This window comes from Lipophrys pholis (assembly GCF_963383615.2).
Source record: "Lipophrys pholis genome assembly, chromosome: 21".
NCBI classification, from domain to species: domain Eukaryota; kingdom Metazoa; phylum Chordata; class Actinopteri; order Blenniiformes; family Blenniidae; genus Lipophrys; species Lipophrys pholis.
The window spans coordinates 20,288,177-20,312,147 of record NC_137649.1 but is presented as its reverse complement, the minus strand read 5'-3'; the positions used below and the strand labels follow the sequence as shown (position 1 = coordinate 20,312,147).

The 23,971-nt window shown below is 43.1% G+C and overlaps 1 protein-coding gene across 4 annotated transcripts in view; it reads left to right on the top strand.

Moving 5' to 3' along the window:
- Positions 1–23,971, top strand: part of ccdc85cb (coiled-coil domain containing 85C, b) — a 49,591-nt gene that overhangs the window by 12,442 nt on the left and 13,178 nt on the right. For 2 of the 4 annotated variants that reach the window (XM_080490893.1, XM_080490892.1), the window contains exons 2-3: positions 20,414–20,493; positions 21,626–21,667. In XM_080490893.1, the coding sequence (XP_080347019.1) occupies positions 20,414–20,493; positions 21,626–21,667 (122 nt within the window). The remainder of the gene's footprint in view (positions 1–20,413; positions 20,494–21,625; positions 21,668–23,971) is intronic. The other 2 variants (XM_080490895.1, XM_080490894.1) reach the window with 1 other exon arrangement.

Below are 23,971 nucleotides of genomic sequence, written 5' to 3'. Positions count from 1 at the left end.
TTTTCCCACCAACCCACCCCCTCCGCTCAGTCAACAGAATCTGTAAGGGGATTAAAACTCGTTGATGTTGCAGCTCCGCTGTAGCTCCCTGTAATATGGCGTGGGTTTAGAGGGGACAGCCTCTTCGTTAAAGGGATTTGAACATGGGATCCGGTGCTGCATATTTGTCCGCCGCTCTTTTAAAATACGTGGCACGTAGCCCTGCATATGACAGGCGCCGTAGAAACCGAGGTACTCACTTAAACCCTTTAGAAGACAGAACGGTGTTAAATGGTATACACACTTGATGAAAGTGCTCTTACTGGGGTGCAACGGAGTGTTCTAACAGGAAGGACAAAAGAAGGTTGCAGGTTCTTCTTCTTTTGAAGAAGAACCTGCGCTAGGAGGATCTAAGGTTGAAGATCCTGGAGCAACGGAGGACACTGCAGAGCAGGGAGCACTTCCCTTTTTTTTTGCTTGTTGCTAGGATACTATCCCCTTTTATTCGGTATTACGGGGTTCGCTTTGTACACAGAGAGGCGCCTCCTTTAACTCTGCACTTTGTCCTGTACATTTCTCACGCTGCTTTTTGACACATTTCTACTGTCAACTGTGATTGTTTGTCTTTGGAAGGACCTGAAACGAGTTGTGTCTTGTTGCGGTGGAATTCGTCGAGATGGAGGGTTTTCCTCGCGGCCCCTCAAGTAGGAATGTGCCCGCCGTACCCGTGGGGCCTCTTTATAGTCGGCGCATGAACAACAAACGATTGCAGTGGGCATTGAATGGGAAAAGATGACGAGGGAACCTGCGCCATACGCTTGCTGTGTAGTAATTCCACAAACCGTGGTTTACACACACACACACACACACACTGGATTGCTTATGCAATGTGAAACAAAGTGAAAGGTACACTGCCAGCCGCTTCCTCACAGAAGTTAATAATTGATTGCACAGGATGAGATAACTGTGTCCTAAATGCTCGCAGTCGACAATGTTTTCACCTCAGCCGTGGCAGCGCGGTTCACCAGATGGGTGGAAAAGGCTGACGGAGGAGGTTTTATGGGAAGCCCACATCAGTGGTCGTCGGCTGACGAAAGGCTGAGGGGAAGGGGAAAACCGACAAGTGGCAAAATTTGGATGAGGGAGAGAATGGGCTCAGGGGAAAGGAATGAGGGTCGGTGGAGGAGACGCAAAGCAATATTGTGTGTGTGTGTGTGTGTGTGTGTGTGTGTGTGTGTGTGTGTGTGTGTGTGTGTGTGTGTGTGTGTGTGTGTGTGTGTGTGTGTGTGTGTGTGTGTGTGTGTGTGTGTGTGTGTGTGTGTGTGTGTGTGTGTGTGTGTGTGTGTGTGTGTGTGTGTGTGTGTGTGTGTGTGTGTGAGAAAGGAGAACATGAACAGAACTGAACTCTAAAGGAGGTGAACATGGCAGAGCTGGTAATGAGAGACCAGGAGGAGTCATACAAGGTGAGAGGGAAGAGGAAAGATATATGATGACAATGTGATTACATTCAAATTCGTAAATAAAAACAAAATTACATTAAGGTATCCTAAAAGCAACACTAACATTTATCTGAAATCCTCTGTTTATTAAGGCATTGTATTCCATTTTGGAACAGTTTTTTTTATTTAATTCAGGCTTTAATTAAAAAAGATAAATAAATCTTTTAAGGTCTCTTTTACCTTGGTGTGTTTAATTTGTCTGTTAAGTGCCTCACTTTGGCTCTACTGTTTTCTCACTGTAAATGTGAGATAGCTGTCCTCACAGTTTTCTGCCAAGTTAGTCCTTTTAATGTTTTTGCTTGATTGGAGGAGTTTTTGTATTTATTGCATAAAGCACTTTACGCTGCTTCATTTTTCTCTTGAAAAATCCTCTAGAAATGAAAGATTGTTTGCCATAATTGCAACCGTTAATATCAATTACACAATTGCAATTAAGCATAATAATAAAAGTAACACCAACACATGCAGGATATACAGAAGGTATTATTACATACACAGCTATAATTAAGAACAATAAAACTATCGCCAACATATATGCCAATATATATAAAAGCTGTTGTTAAATGCACAGCTATAATAAGTACACTAAATGAAAGACTAACAAATATACCCATGCACACAAACTTTATCATTTATGTATACAAAGGAAACAAATGAGATTTATGACGAGAACTAACACGATTGAGGGCAGAAATGACAGAGCAGCATATATATATATATATATATATAAGAGAAACACTGAGAAAGATGTCACAGCTGAACATTAGCCGACCCTGAAGCCTCAGCTGCTGCAGCGCTGTGCCGAGTTAACTGTGGGGTGAAAAAACAACAACTTTGAAACACACAGTGAGGCTCAAAATATCACTGCACCTGCAGAGCACTGAACGAGGCCGTGCACCGAGTTAAAGGTGCATTCCTTTGGGAATCTGTGTATATTCTATATGTAAGGAGTGGTAGGCTAATGGATAACCGTTGGGACCTGCTTTGTACACTTTGCACTCCCCGCCTATATTGCAGTCACTAACTTCACGCACATCACTGGAGCTGCACGCTTACAGCGTTTTACCGTCGGTGTGTTTCACAGCTCGACTAGAAGTGCCTCCAGCTACTTGCATTCGTTGCTTATCATCGAATATATCACCACTGTGGTCCAGGGTTTACTCGCTTACAGTTATTTTCGACTTGTCGCTCTTACAGTTGAAACGTTGAGTGTAAAAATGTGTGTTGACGTTAACACAGCTTTGGGGCGGGGCTTCGCCGAGCCTTCACATTTCTGGGGAATGTCAATGAGAGGAGTGCGATGACAGGAGCGTAGATGAAAGGAGCCGTGGGTGAAGTGCATTGTCATTATGCTGGAATAAAAACACAGAGTTGGTTATGTGAGGTTGGGTCTGTTAACGTGGCCTTTCGCTGAACTGAGTCCCACACCCAGAAGAGTTGAAAATCAAAATCACACTTTATTTCTCTCGTGTACTCCCTTCATTCACTTTGTAAAACTAATTTAAGCATTTGAAGCAGATATAAAAGCTGATTTTAGTATTTGGGGTGTTTTCTGCTTTGATTTTTGAGTTTCTGACCATATATATAACTTTAAAAAAAACAAACATTTACATTTCTTACATATGAATGGAAAACTTCACGAACAGTTCTTTCTCCAGTTTCAGGTTCCCCTTACATTTAGCTGTTCAGTCATGTTATCTAATGCATTTATTTGAAATTCGTTCATGACTAACTTGAGTGTGATCACTTCCAAAAATGGAACTAAAATAGCTGTGAGCATATTTTATTTTTTTTGCCCTCCGGTACAAAATGGATTCATTTGTTCGATCAAACCTGTGTCTTCAGCATTGTTTGGATCATATAGTGCTTTACTTTACATCCTTCGTCTTGTACACTGCTCAGACACACTCTATTGTGCATCCACTCCTTCCCGTGCCACTGTACAGAGTCTCAGGGATGCTGGAACGAAGGCTATCCAACCCTGCCAGGTCACCACCCTATCACAGCAGTGACACACACACACACACATACTAGAGGAGTAATACATTCTCACCTACATACATCTTAAGAGTCGCCAGTGAGCAAAACCTTGCAGACATATAGGGTTCGGAAAGGCTCCAAACATTAAGGCCTCCTCTTGCCGTAAACATGGAATTAGGAAGAATTTCTCCGCGGAGCGCGAGACGAAGACAAAAAGCCGGCATATGTTCCTGTCTGCTAATCTGGAGCTTTTACAGTAAGATGATTAAAGGTTTGATATCCTTCCATTTGAGATAAAAAAAAAAAAAAGGCACAAAAAAAGGCTAAGAGCTTGTTAAGCATCCAGTTAGAACTGATTTACCTTTAATAAACTAAATCTTGTCAGAATTTCATCTTTTTTCGTTTTCCTACTTCCCCCTTCATCTCATCCCGAGTTGCTTCTCTATTAGATTGTGCGGGTTTACGGTCGACTCTGCTTGACTGTGGGTCTGCTTGAGTCGGAGCGACCACCTGGTCGCCGCTGTCTCGCTCTGATCTGCGTCGCTTACCGCTAATGTGAGCCGACACAGCGGCTCCCAGAGGACAGCTGGCTACGCCAACGACAATGGAGGCCAAGCAGTGTCTGACCCGACTGTGCCTTCCAAGAAAAAGTTAGTCTGGCTTCTCTTGGTGACTTGTGTCTGCTGCTTATCCCCTCCCCGCGGTGAGGTAAAGCTGCTTCCTGGCAAAGGACCGGAAAAGTTTTGAAATGGTCGGTCGGTTAGAAATATGTAATGGAGTTTTTGGTCATTCATGCAGAAGACCCTTAAAAATAAAGTAAAACGCTATTAAATCATGGTATTAAAGCAATTCCGTGACATTTTGGGAAATATGCTGTTGGCGGTAATGTTGCTTGTTTTGCTGGTAGTAAAATCCCTCAAATGTCAATTTGGCCTCACTGTTAAACAATGGATCTTACAAAGTCAGTCAAACCTTTTTCTCCTTAATATTTTACAGCTACAAATCATATGATATAAATCACATGTTGCTGCTTTATGCCAAAGAAAGCAAATGCAAATACACAACAAACGTGCTGCTTGATATAACGAGTGGTAATCTAGATTAAATTAATCAGTGGTTTAAAATAAGACTTCATTCAGAAGCGAACAAAGCTCAGAACTGCAGTCAGTTCCTTACACCTCCACGACAAAAATAATTAAAGTCAATCGAGTTAAATAACTGAGATGCAGTACAAAACAAAATTCAATGTTATCGTTCATTAGTTACATCTTATTCCTAACATGGTTATCTGCTGTTTGGCCTTTAATAGTTTTCCTTTCTAATTGGAAGGTTGACAGCATCTGCCCTATCCATTGCTTGGGAGTTGCTCTATAATTTCTATAACAATACAAAACTTTTCTTTTTTTTGCATTGATCAGGCAGAAGTGTCCTTTTCCGTTGTCAGTAAATGAGTCAAATTGTTTTGTATAGTCCACTTCATCGACTGCTAAGTTTGCATTTGCTCCTCCTGATATTTAATACATACGCAAGTTTTTTTTTCTTGTCATCTAATAGAATGTCTACTCATATGAGAGGATTATAATTCAATCGGGAAAATGTTACAAAATGTTAAGAGACACCTTACTCACAACCCCAAACAACCTTAAAAGTTATTTTCTGACTCATAGTTGTGCAGAGACGACTCCGTGCTAAATTTAGCCAATAGCGTCAAAGTCTTCACATTTCTGGGACGACTGAAGTGTGTATTGTTTGCCACGCATGCGTTTTATTGGCTTCCTCAAACAGACGTTGTTAGAACTGTTCCGTTTTGTGCTCGGAAAAGAAAAGGAAATATACACTAGAGACGCTGTTGAAGTCCAATTTTCAATGAATTTAGCGCAGGCACGTTCAAAATAGACTTCTGGCTTGACTTCATTCATTTTTAGTAACGTCTTCAGTTCCATTCTTTCCTGCAACGTGGAAATCATCCATATCCTGAAGTAGAACTTAAATAAAGTGCCTCCCCAGTGTTCTGCACATTTTTCTTTTTATTGATTTATTCCATCACGCTCTAAAGTTGAATGGCTTCACAATTCCATGACAGCGCATCAGCTTCAGCTGCAGCCATCATTTTCCAGTGATGAAAAACCCTCTTTTATATTTTGTCACTACATTTTGTGTTTCATTTATGGCGGCCTGGGTTTGAAAGGAAAGTCTTGAAAGCCTTTGCAGCTGTTGGTTTGATAAGGCGGGCTTGTGATCCTGCCCCATCAGACGGCGTATCAAAACCAAACTGCCCCCTGTGCGGCGCAAATGATAGCCATGCATCATAAAGTGAGAAAAGTGTGACTTGATGACCAGACGGTGGGGTGCCGCCAGGGAGGTCCTATGTAATAAAATTACCAGTTGATGAGTTTCCATTAGGCTTTATGAGGTGTGTGTGTGTGTGTGTGTGTGTGTGTGTGTGTGTGTGTGTGTGTGTGTGTGTGTGTGTGTGTGTGTGTGTGTGTGTGTGTGTGTGTGTGTGTGTGTGTGTGTGTGTGTGTGTGTGTGTGTGTGTGTGTGTGTGTGTGTGTGTGTGTGTGTACTGTAGTCTTCATCAGATTGATTCAGGGCAGGTTAACCATCTGGCTATAAAACCTCTAGTCTGAGTTGCTAATGGAATTTGTTCCTGTGATTCTCCCCTCAGTGTGTGTGTGTGTGCGTATGTGTGTGTGTGTGCGCGTGTGTGCGCCTGCTGTACAATCTACACTAATAAACCTAATGGCTATAAAGTCAGAGGCGTGGCTCAGGCCTGTGAAAAGGATCGAGTGCCTCGCGGCTGCCGCGGCACTTATGGAATTGGGACTCTTGTGATATACCACTGCACGTGTAATGACATTTTGAATTCTCCCTACATGCTGGACCACAGGCTGTATATAACGCTATAATCCACACCGTGATCCGATCAAATGTAATGCCCTAAATTTTAAAGTTGCTGGACATGAGCCTCACCAGCAGCAGCAGCAGCAACCGTAAATATCATCATTTCCTCAGGGACTCGGGCTGATGTTTGTAACTACACTGCCTGATGAGGGAATTCATTAGCCGCAATTAAGTGTTTAGTAGTGTAATTACTCACTGCTATGTGATCAGAGCTGGCTTACATTGTGTTACTGCTTGTTTTATTGATTGGGTACTTTATTAGAGCAGTTACTTTGCACTCACTGACCACACAATGTCCTGTTTGGTGAATTATTGGTTAATCACTGGTGTTTTCTCAAATACATGCAGAGGATTTGGATGACGCATTAGAATAAATGTGGCATAGCAACAGTTTCATGATTGAAGGACACACTGATTGGTCAATTTGTACTGGAATTAATTAGAAGATCATAATGGGACACCTCTGGATTGCTCGACAGCTCCGGCCGGACTGAAGACGTGTGAAGGACACATGTTGTTGGCGCGGCTCGCCTGTCGGTTCGGCAGGCGACAAAAATAACACAGGAGTACAGCCTAATGTTTGCCTGTCAGGGCTCGTAAAATTCTCCTTTTCAGGGGTCGCTGGCATTTACGCTCACTTGACTCTTCGTCTCCCTGAAGTTTCACACATTTGACTTCATCTTTCACACGTACAATTATACATGGATGCACTCGAGCTATTTATTTTTATTTTTTTCTTCCCCTCCCCACCGAGGCTGTCGAGAGTTCTCTTGCCATCAACTCGGTAAAGAAAAAGGGAGTGTGTGATCAGACACTTCAATGATTAAGGTGCACCTTTGCTGCTGTAGTTTTGTACACGAGTATTAAAAAGTTGCTGTTGCATTTTGTAATTTGCTCCATTCTTGGAGACCACCTGTCACATTTACACAGAACGTCAAAGCATATCTTAATTGAAAAGTGCCTTGGATGAAATCCAGTGGTATGGATAATGAGTCCTACATGGCGAGCCTTGTTTTCCTCTGTAGTGGAGACACGGGAGCAGCCAGCGCTAACCATTCATAATGGCGTGTAATAGAATTCCCCCAGCTATTATCCCTGTTTCTGTCCACTTTGCACTAGATCTCCCGTCTCCCTGCTCCATGTCTCGCTGTCATTCTCCTGTTTCCTATCTAATGGCCTTTTTTTTTTTCTTTTCTTTTTCCTGACGACTGCAGAGTATAAGTGCTGTCGCCTCTGCTTAGTCTCACTGTATCTCACGACGCTGTTGTCAGCGGGGCGAGTGAATGGCTGAGGAACTCCAGTCAAACATCAGTCCAATTTTAGCCTTGGTTGGGATGAGATAACTGTCTATGCAGACAGCTCTTATATAAGGGTTTGTTCTCTTTGTGGCAAATTACTGTGCTAATAAACCCTTCAGAGTGTCTTTTTATCCATTAGAGGTCACTTCATTGATTGGGAAGCTGCACATGACACAAGTGAATCGTAGGAACGGAAGGACCATGTTCATTCACTATTGAAACGTTTTATAAAGTGGCTCAGAAATACATAATAATATTGTTGAATGTCATTTCTTTGTGTATTTCTGACAGGGTTGGTGCAATAAGCCAAAATTCAGCTTCTCTGGGGTCACATCCAGTTCAATTTCATCTCCAGTAGGCTGGGCTAGAAAAACACAAACTTTGAATAAAGTCTTTTTTGAACATTTTTACATGTTTTCTTTCATTTTAATACAAAAAGGTATGAATGTATACACAACGAAAAAGTTTGCACTTAATTTAAAATGTAGTGCAAATTCTAATATATGCTATTTTGAATCAGTTGGTGCAAAATACAATAGAATATCCTCAAACTATATCTTTCATTGGAAGCGTTATGCAGACCACAGCATGCATGTTTTCACAAATTCACTATGAAAAGAAATTCTCTATCATTTTCACATGTTGCAAGTTCTACCCACGGGCTTGAATAGATCCCCTGGTGGCAATCATTAAAAATCGGCTTTATATTGAGATTATTGTCATTTTCCATACTAACTGGATTTGTGAAACTATGGACGTTCAACATTCCATCACGTATCGTTTGCGCCACATTAAAGAAAACCTTTAAAGTTTAAATTTAAAGGGTTTTTATTGGCACTACTTTACCAATCCGACCCGCTCAAGATGAAATTGCGCAGTGTTTGGACACTGAACTAAAATGTGTTTGAAATCCCTGTAATAGATCAACCTGAAGCAGAGGGAAACAGTCCCCCCACCCCCACCCCCCGCTCTCTTGATTTGCATATTGGTGGTTCATATTGGTGTAAACAGTAATGAAACCACATTGTGATGTCACTGGAAAGTAAAAAGGTCATTTTCACCAGACTGCATGAAGAAGCCAGATTGCATCAGGAGCCACACGGGAGATGGGATTTGCAGAGGCCGATAATAAAGGGGTTTCAGGGTTGCACTTATGGAAGGAACGTCCTCTGTATTTACCGTCTAACTGTGCGCTGTTAGACTCTGCTTACATAAGCGGAACCTTTGCCAGCTCAGCAGTCAGTCAGACAGGCTTTTTTTTTTTTAAGGAATGCAGATTTATGCAAATGAAGTTGCTATGGGGTTTTGTGGTGGCGAAACCGTAGTAACAAGGAGAGGAATGAGGTTAAAGAGGGCCATGGGCTCTAGGATAACGTTCCCTACCCACAATGCCCTCTGGTGTTTGTTTACAGGCTGCGGTGGGTTGTGGGTTGTGCGAGGTAGAATCAGCCGCCTCTTAAGCCTCTTCTGCAAAGCCTTTCATGGGCACTGTGGGGGTATCGTGTTGATGGCATCCAGACGTTTGTAGGAACACATTTCTTATCTGTTTTATCAAAAAGCACATGGGAAAACGCCTTTTTGTTTCAAAATGTAGAAAAACCGCTTGACCCAAGTCAGTATTAATAATTCCCCCGGTGAAAGATTTATAATCCTGGCGAAGAATCAGCCTGCCTAAATAGCAGTTGACGCTGAAATGTGTTTAAATAAAAGGGGATTGTGTGTTTTGCATGCTGTGCTGCTTGCGTGCCACTTAAGATAAATAAGGGCAGAGACACGATAGCACGATAATCCCACCATCGTTTTTATGCAAGCGGACACTGGTTGACTGATCCAGTGGAATGCAGCATCCTGTGTCTGAATCAGTCAAGAGTTATGACCCATGACCCCTCAGTGTTAAGGGCCAGGAGTGTCACTGAGTGCGAGACAAAATGCAGGGGGCTTCCACTGTTTTTTCCAGACGCTTCGAGTGAAAACGCAACGAAAACTTGTGTGTTTTCATTTCAGAAGAATTTCGCGTTATAGCGTAAAATGGACATTTTTTTTCATGTAGGGCCACTAGTGGGTGCTGTTCTTCGTTTTTGTAACGAAACCACACGCACATGCAGCAGAGAGCAACACGTTATAAACATTAACAATGGCGAGTACGTGAGACATTCATATGTACAGACGATGGAGTTGGATTGTTATTCCAGGTGACCGTCAACTTTAAAACTACTAAATCGCAGGAGAATATGGACTGGGAGCCATGACACTCTGGAGGCCAGAGTAAGGACAGTTTTTACTGAACAACTCGAATATTATCTGGTAAGAGTCCAAAAGCATGTCGGTTCGGATCTTCTAAAACTGTGAGACATGGATGAGAATTTCATCTGCTGAGTGAAATAGCTCATTCGCTGTGTTTGGGCCGGCTCAAGAGTTGCAGTACAACATTCAGTAGACAAACAATAGACCAGAGCTAATCCATCTACAAATGTCACTAATCTTTTCTGTTTTGTCTCGCAGTGAATAAACCACACACACACACACACACACACACACACACACACACACGGATGGACAGTAATTAAGGGTGTGGACCAAATATAAGCCCACAGCTTTGAATTCATGGGATTAAACCCGACTGGCAGCCTGATTGCCATTCTTCTAGCCTAATCAAAAGATTAGGGGCCATGGGACACTCGCTTCACAAGTGGTCTGATCGCCCACCAAACAAATACAAACCGTGTCCCAGCTGTGTGTGAATATTTTTGCACTCTGACAACACAAGCGCCGAGGCACAAGATCAGTTTTTGACAGCTTTCTCCGCAGCTTTGTTTGCCGTCACTTCGCGGGTGTTTATTAATGGCATCCGCACATCGACACATAGGCTCACGTTGTATGCGCGCGATTGTTAACGCACTCGCACATACGTACGCACGACGTATTTTCAGAAGAACTGCGGGCTCGCCGAGCCGTCCACTGACCCTGGAAGGGTGATGACGACGAGTTGAGGAGACAGCCGAGGGGACGCTTCACTTGGTCGTACAGAACGTGTGATAACAAGACGCACACATACACACACACACACACACACACATCTGTCTGCTGGAAAACCTGCTAATAAGCCAGCTTCCTCTGTTCACCCCTGCCACTGACGCCGTCAACCGATCGATCTGCAGCTGGCTGTGAGAGATTTACTCTGGTCTTCAGTTTCCACTAAACGTCTGATACATTAAAGAGCCCCAGCCGACCTCTGCACAGCCTCGGATCGGTGTGATTACATACGTGGACATCCAGTGGTTATTGTGAGTAATTAGATTAAGTCGATATCCAACGATTGCTTGTCAGCCTCTCTTTGTTTTATCCCGAGTGTCAGATTGATTTTTGCAGTGAAATATGAGCAGAAATGAGGACGAGCCTGGATGTCTGAATACTTACCAACAGAAAAAAAAGCCAACACATTTCCAGTGCACAGAATACAATATAATTAAAGAGGTAATTGCTGTTTGTACGCCATATATGATTTGCGTCATTTTAATGAGGCATTTCCACTGCAGGAGATTTCCCAGCAGACCTTTTGAGGAACACAAACCGCACAATCAGACTTAATCAAGACATCTGCAGCCGTGTCTTCTGTTGGACAACACTCAATGGTCACTTTACCATCACACAATGCAGATGGAGGAAATGGTGCTTGATCTCAATGTGTTTATGTACATCTCTGACCACACACTGGGTTTTTGGATTGAGCGATTGCATTCTCAATTCCAAACAACAGTGCTCTTTCTCTTGCCCCAGATTTACACCAGCGGTGACAGAGCCACTCACATCAACCCAGTGGGCTGGCATCAAGGCCAGTAGGGCTCCATGTTGGCTAAATATGTTAACACCCAGAGGATAAATTACTGCAGTTTATATCGTAGTGACGCTAAATCTGTAATATATTAGTTAAAAATCCATTCATTTCCAACTACAGGCCCTATTTTCCACTGAAACTCTAAAAACTGGGATTTAACAGAAAACATCTTTTGTATATTCAATACGTGTTCAAGGTCCAAAGTGGATTCCAAAATAAACTAACTGCTCCATGACCACGACGTGCTTCACAAGTCTCTTCCTAGAATCGTACAGATCAGCTAAGAATTAAAGAGCTCATTTCACCTGGTCTGTGTTCAAGAGATGCTCATGTGCAACAGTCATCGTCTTGAAGGGCAATCTGTTGGACGCTTTAACTTTCACACCAGTCTGTCGGCATGAGTTGCCTCTTTTCAACCACAAAGCAACACTGTGCTGTTTTCACATGCAAAGACACACAAACACTTTCACATTCTCGGGAACATGAAAAAACATGTCTTGTTTCTCCCACAACACACACACACACACACACACACACACACACACACACACACACACACACACACACACACACACACACACACACACACACACACACACACAGAGTGGGGTGCGTGGGGAGGTGAGGCGCTCTCTCTCCTTCAGAGTGGGTGCCATGTCTTGTCAGATGGGGTTAGCTCCCCACTAGCTGATGAGCCAGTGGAGCCTTTGAAGCCCTTCCAGGGGCCTGTGGTTTTTTACGTGCTTGGGTTGCCAGGTTCTGCCATCCCCCTCATTAATGCAGCATGGGCGCCCACTTAACTTGTTCCTCTCTGTTCCTCTGGCTGGCTTTGGCTGGCCGTGACCGACTGAGGAAGAAGCACGGTGCACGCATGCATACATGCGCACAGAATGCATACTCGCACAACACGGCATGTTGATTTGATTTATTTTTTTCCAGTTGTATACTGCACTTTGGATCATAATGCGTGTCTACATTTTGTTTTCTTTAGAAGTCATTAATCGGATCCAAGAAATTCCAATTAACGACACATTTTCTGTTCATTTTATAGGACGATGCCATGCTCAGTTGCTACAATGAGCTTTTTTAAAGCTCATTTAACATGGTTATGACTTTACAATGAGACAGCTGACGGATATAAAAAAGTCAGCTTGAGCTCAACACAAATAGTTTGCGTTTATTAGCTGGTTACAGCTGATGAAACCTGCTTATGGTTGTGGTTTCAGCTGCCCCAAATTGAAGCAAACCTGTTGATTCAGAAGCAGGAATGCACGCTGTGTGGAAAATGTTCGAAGGGAAAGCAACAGTAGACAAAACATGTGGAGTGCATTGTGGGAATTACAATAAAAAATTTATTTTACTTGTTTAATTTCATCGTTCATCAGTCAAGGTTATGCATTGTTTTTACTTTTTGGTCATTTATAAAAAACATATATGAGTTGTTGGCTGAATGAAAGTCAACCACGTTTAACCAGTGGCCATTTTTATCCCAATTTGATGCACACATTTGCTCTCACTTAAAGGTGAACGGTTTAGATTGTAACACACAAAGGTCAAAGTAATTCTTAAACACCAGAGTCACCTGAACATTTCTCCCAACTGGGTAGCCATATTCAGTGTTACTCAGCTGTGCATCAGAGGAGCGTACACCTAATGATTTCTATTACATTTAAATGAATTTACTCTTTACTACATGGGTCATACAAATGTGGACATACATTAAGGTCAACTGCAATGTCACAGCTGGCAATATTTGAGGTTCACCCATGATTGGCAGAGAGCAGATTGACTGAACGATTGTGATACACCTCTGTTTGCTTTAGATAACATTCGCCTAACTTACTGGAGCACGCTGCCTGCTATTGAGGGAGATCAGCGTTGACTGTGTTTTGGTGGATTATCATTTAATCAAAGGCATTGTCTGGTAAGACAATAAAGTTGCTGCGGATCCAGTTTAGGAAAGGAGTAAGCCTGCCATCAGCACCCTTAAGCTTACATTCAATTCTGAAACAAATGTGTTCTAATTAAATGTAGATTACTTTTATTCCCCTCTTATTTTCTTTTTCTTAACATGGCATGTAGAAAAAAAAGACCAGATTCCACCACCTTGAAGCCCGTACCCTGTCTGTTATTATTGATCACAAAAACTGTACAACTTAAAAAACAATAGCAGGAACCCACTGTTTTTGCTGCAGAGTGCCCACCTTACTACTCCTGTGCCCCCCACCCCCCCCCCCCCCCCCCCCCCCCCCCCCCCCCCACACACACTTTTTTCATTCCTCCAGATGGGCCTCACGCAGACTCTCCAGACCAGCATGCACATGGTCTGTTCCACATTGAGATTTTGCTGCATGATCAAGATGTTTTGGTACAGTGATTTGGACTTTTTGTAACCAGCGAGCTCTGATTTCATAGGATTGGCTGGAATTCTGGGTGTTGGCTCGAAGAAAGGAGAGACAGTTTGTGCTGTTTCTGCTCTTTCTTCAACATCTTGAGGTAATTGACCCAAGCTCCGGCCTTGAACACACAAACTCGCGCTCATACAGTGTGTTCACAGATGGGTTTGGGGGGGTTAAAAAAAATGAAATAAAAAAAAAAATCCTCATTTCTCACACAAACCCTTTCCCTCATTCTCTCCTGCCCGCCCTCCCACGCAAACACACACTGTCAGCTTAGACGCCCATGCAACTCACATACACTCAACGTCTCCCGAATGCTATGCACAAGCACTCGTACATGCTCCACATGCACGTACGTACGCACGTAGGCTGAGAGGATCTCCATGTCTCTGCGCTAAAACACTGAGATGCAGCTGTGAATTGGAGATGAAAGCCAGAGCCGAGCCAGGAATAATAAAAGCCGAGTGATTTCAATGCACTGCAGGCTTCTAAACAGCCTTGGGATCCCACTTGGAAGCATGAGGGGTTTCCAAAGCTGGTCCTTTTTAACCATACTATTTTACCAAAGCTGCTTTGATGTTGCGAAGACCTTGGAGTCAACAGCACGGAGGTTTCCTTTGTAATGTTCCCAGCAAGTATCTGCAAAAGGCGCGGTCTGACCTATACATGTCTCCAGTTTTCATATGCTGTTTTTCCGGCATGCCTGAGCCCATGCTTCTGGGCTGTACTATGCTTTTCACTCGTTAAAAAAAAACAAAAAAAACCTGCTTTGACCTTTATTAATCTCAGTCCCACCCATGTCTCATACTGGGATTTGAGGAATATTCGGAAGGGTGTGATCAAGATAGACAAACAAGTTATATTCATTGAAAAAATGAACTACAGATCTGAGTATTCCTTTGTGCTGTGCTACATTTGAGGACTACAATATAGCTGTGCTTTCCCCCCCCCCACATCCTTACTAATTCACCACAAATTTAACTCTGCCAAGTTTTTTTATTAAATTTTTTTTAAACGTTATTTCTGCACAGATCTAGCCTAGTTGAAGAGTTATTGCTTGACTTATGTAATGAACCACAATGATTCAACTCTGCAAGAGCTATCTGGAGGATCCATCATTTTGTTATGAGGTCATTCAGCACAGACTGAAATAGACTCCCAATTTGTTATTGTAATGGCTAAAATTAAAGGGACCGTCCAGATTTATCGTCATTCTGTGGACTGGAAAAACTGGGCAGTTGGTGGGTTGGTTAATGGGTCAGTGGGATTGGTTGATTAATTGGTTGGTTGGTTGATGGGTTCATGTATGTATTGTATAACACTGCACTGCATACATCAATAAATGTTGTGCCTTTAAAATAAGTAACACAGCAAAGTAAACACTGATTTCTCTTGTGGTCCAGTAAAAGTCAAACTTCTATCCTCTTTTAGTAACTTCTTGATCATTTTTTTCCAATTTGGCTTGAAAGTAGGTTAATTGAGGAATTTATAAACATACTATTTACCAATGTTTCCCAACAAATGAAACTTTCCTAAGACATAAGAACTGAAGGAACCAGAAAATATAGATAGTATTGTCGACGGAATAACAGAATTCTGGCTTCAGAGAGCAATCAATATTAGAAACAGCTGGTAATTGATTTCATATGAATGGACCAAGGGATTACATGACAGCACTCATCAAACGAGCAGGAATATGTGGTTCTTATTCTGCTACTAATTTTACTGTAATTCCTTAATCACCAGTTGGCGTCAGCGATGCATAAAGACGCAGTGGCTGGTGAAAGGGAGCGGATGTAAACAATGCTGGATAAAAAAAAAAAAGACTTTTCCAGGCTTTTTGTTTCACAGAGGACCAAAGTGCATTCTTAATTCCCATGCTTTAATGACTCACGTGATTCATGGTGGAACATGGTGAAAATAAGCATAGCCACAGCGAACAACACGTTATGCAGATGCTCTTGTCGATGCACTGCGAGCCGAGTTCCTCTCGTGCATTTTTTCCCGCACTTGTTTTCATTTTGTGTATTGGGTGTGGAGTTGTGCTCCATTCCAAGTCCCACTGAAACCATCTGGGAACAACTTGGCTGACTGTGCTGTGGTGCAGAAGACGCACGATGGGCTGTTATGGGCAGATGGTGCCTGGTCCCAGCAGAAAACAAAGGGAGAGCACCAGAAGAGGTCAGGACCTTTTTTGGGGGGGGGATCACCCAAGTTTTAGGAGCTCAGTTTCTATTCAAAATAACTTTTGTCTGTTTTTATTTTCTCATTACAATGCAGCTAAACGTTCGCCAAAAGGCCAGTCCCCCCAAAAAAATCTTTCACTCTTTTTTTTGAGGGAAGAAAAGAGCAACAATAGATGGAGCAGTTAAAGTAAAGGGACGTAGTAAAACTGAAAAAAAAAGAAAAAAGGGAGGGCAGTGAGTGGAGTTAAGGAGGGAGTGGCCGCCAGAAGTGGGTCACAGTGGCACTGACGTGATATAAAGTGACGCGCTGAGAGGGGGATGGACTCGCGCCACTGTCTGCGTCACCTTTTGTCCTGCGCAAACACTCTCATTCAGACACATCAGCCCAGTTCATTGTGTCGCCAACACTTGCACAGAGGTAAAAATAGCTTACTAGTGCATTGTAAAGGCACGATCCCCCCCCCCCCCCCTCTCCCTCTCATTTTGTATCGTTTATTGCTTAGTTGGAAATATTTTGACTTTTCCACTTCTTCCCAGCATGTTGTCACTTTATTAGCTCCTGAAATTGCAGTCAGGTTATGCATAAGTAATAGCAGCCTCCTGCTTTCTCGGTCCTTGTTGTGGAGAGAAGGGAAAAAGATGCAAACGGAGGTTTTTTTTTTTTTTTTGAAGGGCAATTATTTTGGCTGGCCCGTGTGCGATCTCTGCGAGATCTGCAGTTTTTTTTTTTCTTCCTCCAGCTTCATGGGAGGAGTGCTGAAGACAGGAGCATGAGAAGCTGGAAGGGGGATAAAAGGATGGAGGAGTGGCAGGGGGGGGATGCAAGGGAACAGTTTAATTGCCTGACCCTCGTCTCCCACCAGGAAGACTCTCCAGAGCCGTGTGTTAAAGAGATGGTGATGGCTAGATTCTCCAAGCAGATCCTCTTGGTGTGTGTGTGTGTGTGTGTGTGTGTGTGTGTGTGTGTGTGTGTGTGTGTGTGTGTGTGTGTGTGTGTGTGTGTGTGTGTGTGTGTGTGTGTGTGTGTGTGTGTGTGTGTGTGTGTGTGTGTGTGTGTGTGTGTGTGTGTGTGTGTGTGTGTGTGTGTGTGTGTGTGTGTGTGTGTTCCCACAGAGGATCTGTACATATGTAAGCAGAACCACTTTCGCATGTCATGCGTGATGCTAAATTGACGCGCCGTGAGACTTCGCCCTCTTATTACTCATCAAAGGCTTATATCATATAGGAGGAAGTGTAAAGGGAGAGCTGGCACTGAGGTATGTGAAGAGGCTGCCACGATTCCTCATCTCAAGCCCATCAAATAGCGGAGTACATCAGTATTTAGCTTAGACGGCATGTCTTAATTTTTATTTAATAGGTTTAAAGAAGATAAAAATCGGAGCTTACTGGATCACCAAAGGCAAAAATCATCATCTCGGAAAGCAATCTAAACATGGGGGGGAGGTTGTTGGTGGGGTGAGCGGTGAACATTAATTTTCCGTCCTCCATTTCTTCCTGTGTTTCCTTCATTGTTTGAGTGTGCTGGTGATGAGTACAGGCTGAGGAACCTTCAGCCTAATCGGCTTGAGATCTGGCTGCAGGTCAGGCCAGCAGATGAATACAGATTAGAGGGTCACAAGGCAGGAAGAGAGGATTACCGGCTCTGGCCACTGCGGCCTCCTCATGTAGCTGTTCAGCCGTTGGCTCACCGGCGCTGCCGTCTGCAGCGACCCTCCTAAAAAAAAAAAACGTGGAGGTTCTGATTGGTTATTGACATCTATCGGCACTTTTTGTACAACCAGGGACAAAACAGACGGTATATTACCTCTCTGCTGCCTTGCAGTTGCCTCTGGGGTTCTGAAACCTTAACCTCTTGTCTCTTTCTCTTGTACACCTGGATTATACAGTTGTACAAGAACAGTGATCCTAGACATGTGCATGTTGTTTTATAGCGAGTAATGTTGGGATCAACGAGAACAAAACAACCTTTTTTCTCCTTTTTCCAAAGTTCTAGGGCAAGTGGAGCAAAATTCTTTATTAACTTTAGATTTCTTTGCAACATCTCCACTATCCCTCACCCATTGTTCTGTTATTGGCATTTGACAATGTAGGTAAACCTTCCGTATGCACACACATCAACATGGACCCACTTCCTTTTACGTCCATATTCGCACTGTTAAGAGTAGACTGCGCTGGTACTTGTTCTCCCTCTCAGATTGGGTTTCAGACAAACAGGAAGTCTAAAAGTGACTTTTTTAGATTCCACATATTATGAAACTTATGGACTTTTTAAGTCAGACATACAGACTACATGTTTTTGAAAATGTTTTTAGAATAAATAAGGAGTAGCCATAACCTTATGACCACTGAAAATGATTTACTCATTATCATGGTACCTGTTAGTACGATTGCTAGATGAGAGCAGGTTTTGTGGGGTGTTCCTGAGGTACAGTGGTCAGTATTGATTAGACGTAGATGCACATGCATGATGCACCTCACTACTTCCAGGATTTGCTGCTAACGTCATGCTGCCAGAGGTGTAGTGCATGGCTTCTTTAACGTATGACCTTGATTGTACTGATGTGTGCATATACTCATACTTTTGTTCATGTATGAGAAAGACTGTCACCGTGGTGCCGGTGTTTTCAGAGTGTGCTTTTGTGTTTGTGGCGCCGCGTGGTTGCAAAGCGCTCTTTGTCGAGGTTATATAAGCGATACGGTGTGGTCGGACTTGTTCGCGTTAATTATACAGAAGTAGTCAAAGATCAGAGGTGCAAAATAAAATCAAGCTGTGTGTGCAGGGTTGCGTCCCCCCCCCCCCCCCCCCCCCCCAAATAGCTGCCAGAGTGCAGCTCCTGCGCGCAACTCTGGGCTTTGATCCGGCTGTAAATTAAACATGCCTTTTCAGATAACGGGCTCGGCGCCACCTCCCGAGTCAAACCGCACCTCCACTCTTCTCACAGCTCCTGTCCCTGGTTTGAACTCTGCGGAGTTGATTCATGCTTGCGCGGAATTTCTCCTTTGTCGGGATCAACAGCTCTTGTGTGAGTCTCCGTGGAGTAATTAGGCCCCAGTTACACCGTTTGTCAGATGTGGAGGGTACAGAGACGGTTCTGTGACGCATCTCAAATATGACAATTAAGTCTCCTTCACACAGAGTACGTGGCCCAGGAGAGAACAGGAGCCTACACTATGGATGAGGCTGTAACAGAGGAGAAAATAAAGTCTGAAACGGGGCTAATCTGGGTGGGAATGCTCAGTGCTTGACCCTTGACACCTGAGCTGCAAGGGTTCTACTTTGCGTGAGGACTTTGGACAACACATGGCAAATACATCTGCAGAGGAGTGCTGTAGTTTTTTCCTAAAAGGCTTTTTAGGGCTTAAAGTGCCAAATTATCAGTTGACAAAAGAAATAATCGCCGTGCTTGAACTTAAGTCTTTTGAAGAGTTAGCATTTGGTACACTCGCAGGGTTTGACGTAACAGTAACCCGTTCACCATTGAAGATAACTAGTGAATAATTTGTTGTTGTTGTTGTAGTCCAGACAAGGTTCACCAACCTGTCGCTCTGTTGTAACGGGAGCTTCTCAGTACCGTGAAAAAACACACTGAAATATTGAAGAACTGCCAGATATTGAAAGTTGACATAAACGCAAAAACGGTGCCTTTTCGCTTGATTCATTGTCGCGTAAACGGGACCAACTTTTGTGGCCCTCACAATTATTATCATTAATAATATTGCAATATAGTGTGGTATTGTCTTTATTTGTCTCCTAAATTTATTTTTTTATACATTTTTCTTCTATCCTTTAAAAAAACGGTTGTTTTAGTGCACAACATGTACTCAAAGCATTTCACTGCACATTATACTACGTATGATTGTTGTTTGTGATACATAGAGGGCTTGATTTGAAGTTCCTCATTCCAACTCTGTGAAGATATGATTGGAATTTAGATAGTTTTGATCAACTTTTAGATCTAAACAATTTATTGTTAAAATCACAATTGCAATAATTGATTGCTATGGCTCATTTAAAATCTGCATTTTGTATAAAAAAAAAATACATTCGTTTTTTGTGTTTTTTGTTTTTTTGAGTCTGGGAAGCATCTTGTCGAAAGATGACATTTTGGTGGTAGTGCATCTCTCTTGAGCTTTAACTGTGACGTGAGAGTCCTGATCTGCAGGAGGCTCCTTCGGATGCCGTTTCTGGCTCTCTCTCAAAGTACACAACAACCTTTGGAGCTTCACGTGGTCGTTTCTGCCTCAGTGCCTCTACCCGCCTGTTTTCCGCTTGAGGTCTTTGAAATGCTAATCGCCCTCTCCTCCTCTCTTTTCTTCTCCGTCTCTCCTCCAGATCCCTCCTCCAACTACATCAGGCAGCTGGAGACGAAAGTGCGGATACTGGAGGACGACAACAGCAAGCTCCTCTCGCAGGTGAGGAGAACGCGCCACGTGGACGCCCCCCTCCCCCTTCCTGTCACTTTCAGGCCCGTTTCAGCGCCACCTGAACTTTTCTACCCCGGCTAAACTCCTCTTTTGGGACTTTTTCCCCCCGCAACTCATTTGAACGTGCGTTCGGCAGCTGTGATGACATAAAGTGGTTGTCTGATGCCTGTGTGGAGCCACCCCCTCATGACAGACTGCCTGTTAGTCAGAAAATATGTTTATCCATGTTTAATTCATGGGGAGTCAGTAGGCTTCAGTCGCGAGCAGGGATGTTAGCCCCCGAGGCGAGCTGTGGGAGCGAAGGAGAGATGAGAGGAGTTAAGAAAAAAAAAAAGAAGCAGAAGGAAAAAAGGCATTAAGTGACAGTGACAGAGAAAAGGATTCCTCCCAAAGTTGACCTTGCTCTGACTTCTCCCAAATTGTGTGGATGGCGAGTGAGAGGAGGTGGAAATGGGGGGGGCGGGGGGGTTCACCTGGGGGTCACATGTCAGCCTCTAGAAGTGTGTGTACACACACACAACCATAAATGGAGGACAAAGTTGACACACACACCAATTGGTGATTAATTAAGCGTATAAATAGCTCTCTTTATACTTCGCCAGGTTTTATCATAATAGTTCATTTGAATGCAAGTCAGGCTGCAGACAGTCAAGGTTGAATTTCACACTTTTCTTTTTTTTATATTAAGCCTTTATTCTTTCTTTTCATTCTTTTTTTTTTTTTTTTTTTGAAACTCATTTCTCTTTCCCCAATTATCTCCCTAGAGATTCATATGTAGGCAGAGTGTAGGCTGGAATCACTGATACAAAACCGAAACGATCCTCATAATTAGCTCCTAAGTGCTACGATTAGGCGCTACACATTGTTTCACAGCAGGGAGGACAAGTAATATATAATATGAGCCCACTCCTTCCAGTCCAATCACAGTACTTTTTTTTTTTTTCCTCACTCTCTCTTGTCTCTACATTGCCATTTTGGATAAGTATGTTTTTGTTGGACAAGAACTTTAAACTCTCGATCATTTAATGCTGTAAACTATTTATTTCATGTGGGGCCCAGACCCCAACAGAGGGAGGATAACATATTGAAATATTCCACAATTATGCTCTTCTCTCCCTAGGCTCATAACCGGTATAGCTTATCACAAATACAGACAAGAAAGGTAACTTTTTGACATGTCCCTGTCTGCTGGCCAGCTGGTCCAGCCTCTTTTCACTCTTTTATCTGTCTGGTGACGGGACTTTTCACAGCTTGCAGCTTGTCGCTTCCTTCTACCTATAGGGTGAGGACACGGTTGAAGCACCACGTGTGAAACGTAATGCAACCTAAAGTGTAGACCCGCTTCACAGACGTGCCGAATCAACTTTGTGGTAATGTTTGAAGTCATGGAGAAAAGATTTATTTGCAGTCCATACAGAAGAGTTTAGAAGAGATTGTAAAGCTAAAAAAATAAAAAAGGAATAATTACGAGCTACCTTCTGCTTAGCATAGTTATCTCCATCCAGCTGGTGCCCGGAGAATTTCGAACAGAAAAGCTCAGCTCCTACTTCGACGTACTCTACATTAAGGCTCCTACAAACTGCATGAGTCTCGGCCGTCGGAGACCGTCTGAGACGAAAGATCGGATCGTGCGAGAATCATGAAAAAATCCGCGGTCACGCCTGAAATTAGTCGGACTTCGTGCAGTTTTGAGACGGCCGAGCGATCATGTGATTTCATTACAAACACAACCAAACAACACCAACCCGAGGCCCGGCATGGTCACTACATTGTTTTCAGCATTTCTGCCATTTTCCGTGTAAATAAACATCTTTTTCAAAACGTTGTCGTCCAATTGCAAAACTTTTTCGAAGCAAAAAAAATGCCTTGTTAAGTCAGTTTCAAACATTACCACAGAACTGAATCGGCCTTGTGAGACTCCCAACAAAGCAATTGGATTGCGATGACTTGCCAAGGTGCTGCTTCTGTGTCTGGGCTCCTTTTATGTGCATGTTCTGCTAATGAATGATCACAGGTGGTCCCGCTTGTATGTGGCCTTTATTGGCAGGAAAGCCTCTAACCGTCCTTGGAGCTGCACTTTGCACACTCTTCGGTACCTTAAGCGAATGAACGCTACATAGCGCTTTGGTGCATAAATGACACAAACCTGTCCTGCCTCGTCGAGACGTCTGGTGGGATGAATAATTGAATAAATGGGGGGGGGGGATGTGAATCCATGCAGGTACAAGCAGGCATCCGTTATGCATGGCTGACAACTGAAGAACGAAGAAATGCCTGAAGATAAGAAACAATCTGGAATAACTCTGGTTTTGATAGAACGACAGATGTAGTTTAAGAGCATATCTGTATTTCACATTTAAATGTGAATCCTAAACAACATCTTGCAGGTGGAATTGTTGCAGAGGGTAAGCTGCCTCAGTGGACGTATTGCTTAACTTCCTGTGTTATGAAACCGGCCCAGTGAAACTTGTGGGAAACTAAAGGAAACAATAGCCTCTTATTACAGGAATGCCGACCCTTCAAAACAGCTTGGAATTTTACTGTTCTGAGGGGAGAATAGAGGGAGGGTAACAACTGGATTGAAACAAGGGCGTAGGAAGCACAGGTGTAAACACAATAGGAAAACCAGGCATGTGTGCATGCACAATCATACACTTTGAAACGTGCTCATCCACGTGTTTGCACACAGTTTGGCTCACTGGGCTTTCGCGTGTCCTTATTCCTCACCAGAGTGTGCGGCTCCCACACTGTCTTTATCACTTTATCACTGAGAAGTGAGTGCGACACGGAACGTGTAATGATTTGTTTGACATTTCATCCATTAGCTGCGCTCTAAATGAAGGTTGTGACAGCGGACTGTAGCCGGGTCCGGTGGGTTAGAATGATTGCAGGAAGTAATGGAGTGCGGTGTATTCATTGACAAAGTTCCTGTGGGACTGATTTATGGACTGAGACGTCACATCGACTAAAGCAAGATGGATTGGCCCGTGGTTTGTGTAACGGATAATTCACCTTTGGCTAAGCCCCGCCCTCCAGAAGCTCACCACTAAACTTATTAAGCCTTCCCATTTCACTCGACTGTTGAATCTGAATCAGCGGGTCATTAATTTGAGACGGTGTGGACAAAAGTTAGCGTCTTATTTCTAACTGACTGCACTCTGCTGAAATGTAAATCACTTTATTAACTTGTTTCCCCAAAATAATGAATCTGTGTATAGAATACAATAGAATAGAATTCGTTATTGTCATTGTACAAGTATAGCAAAATTAAAAAGGCAGCTCTTGTGGTGCAGAGTACAAAATCTATAAATATAAAGATAAAAGCTATAAATATATATATACAAGGGAGCCAATAAAAACTATGAGTCGGGTATGCAGTAATACAACAAGCATGACAGCAGACGACAAACTATAAATGTACTGCATCGTTTACATTCACTGTCGTTATACCTATCGTTTGTTGTTT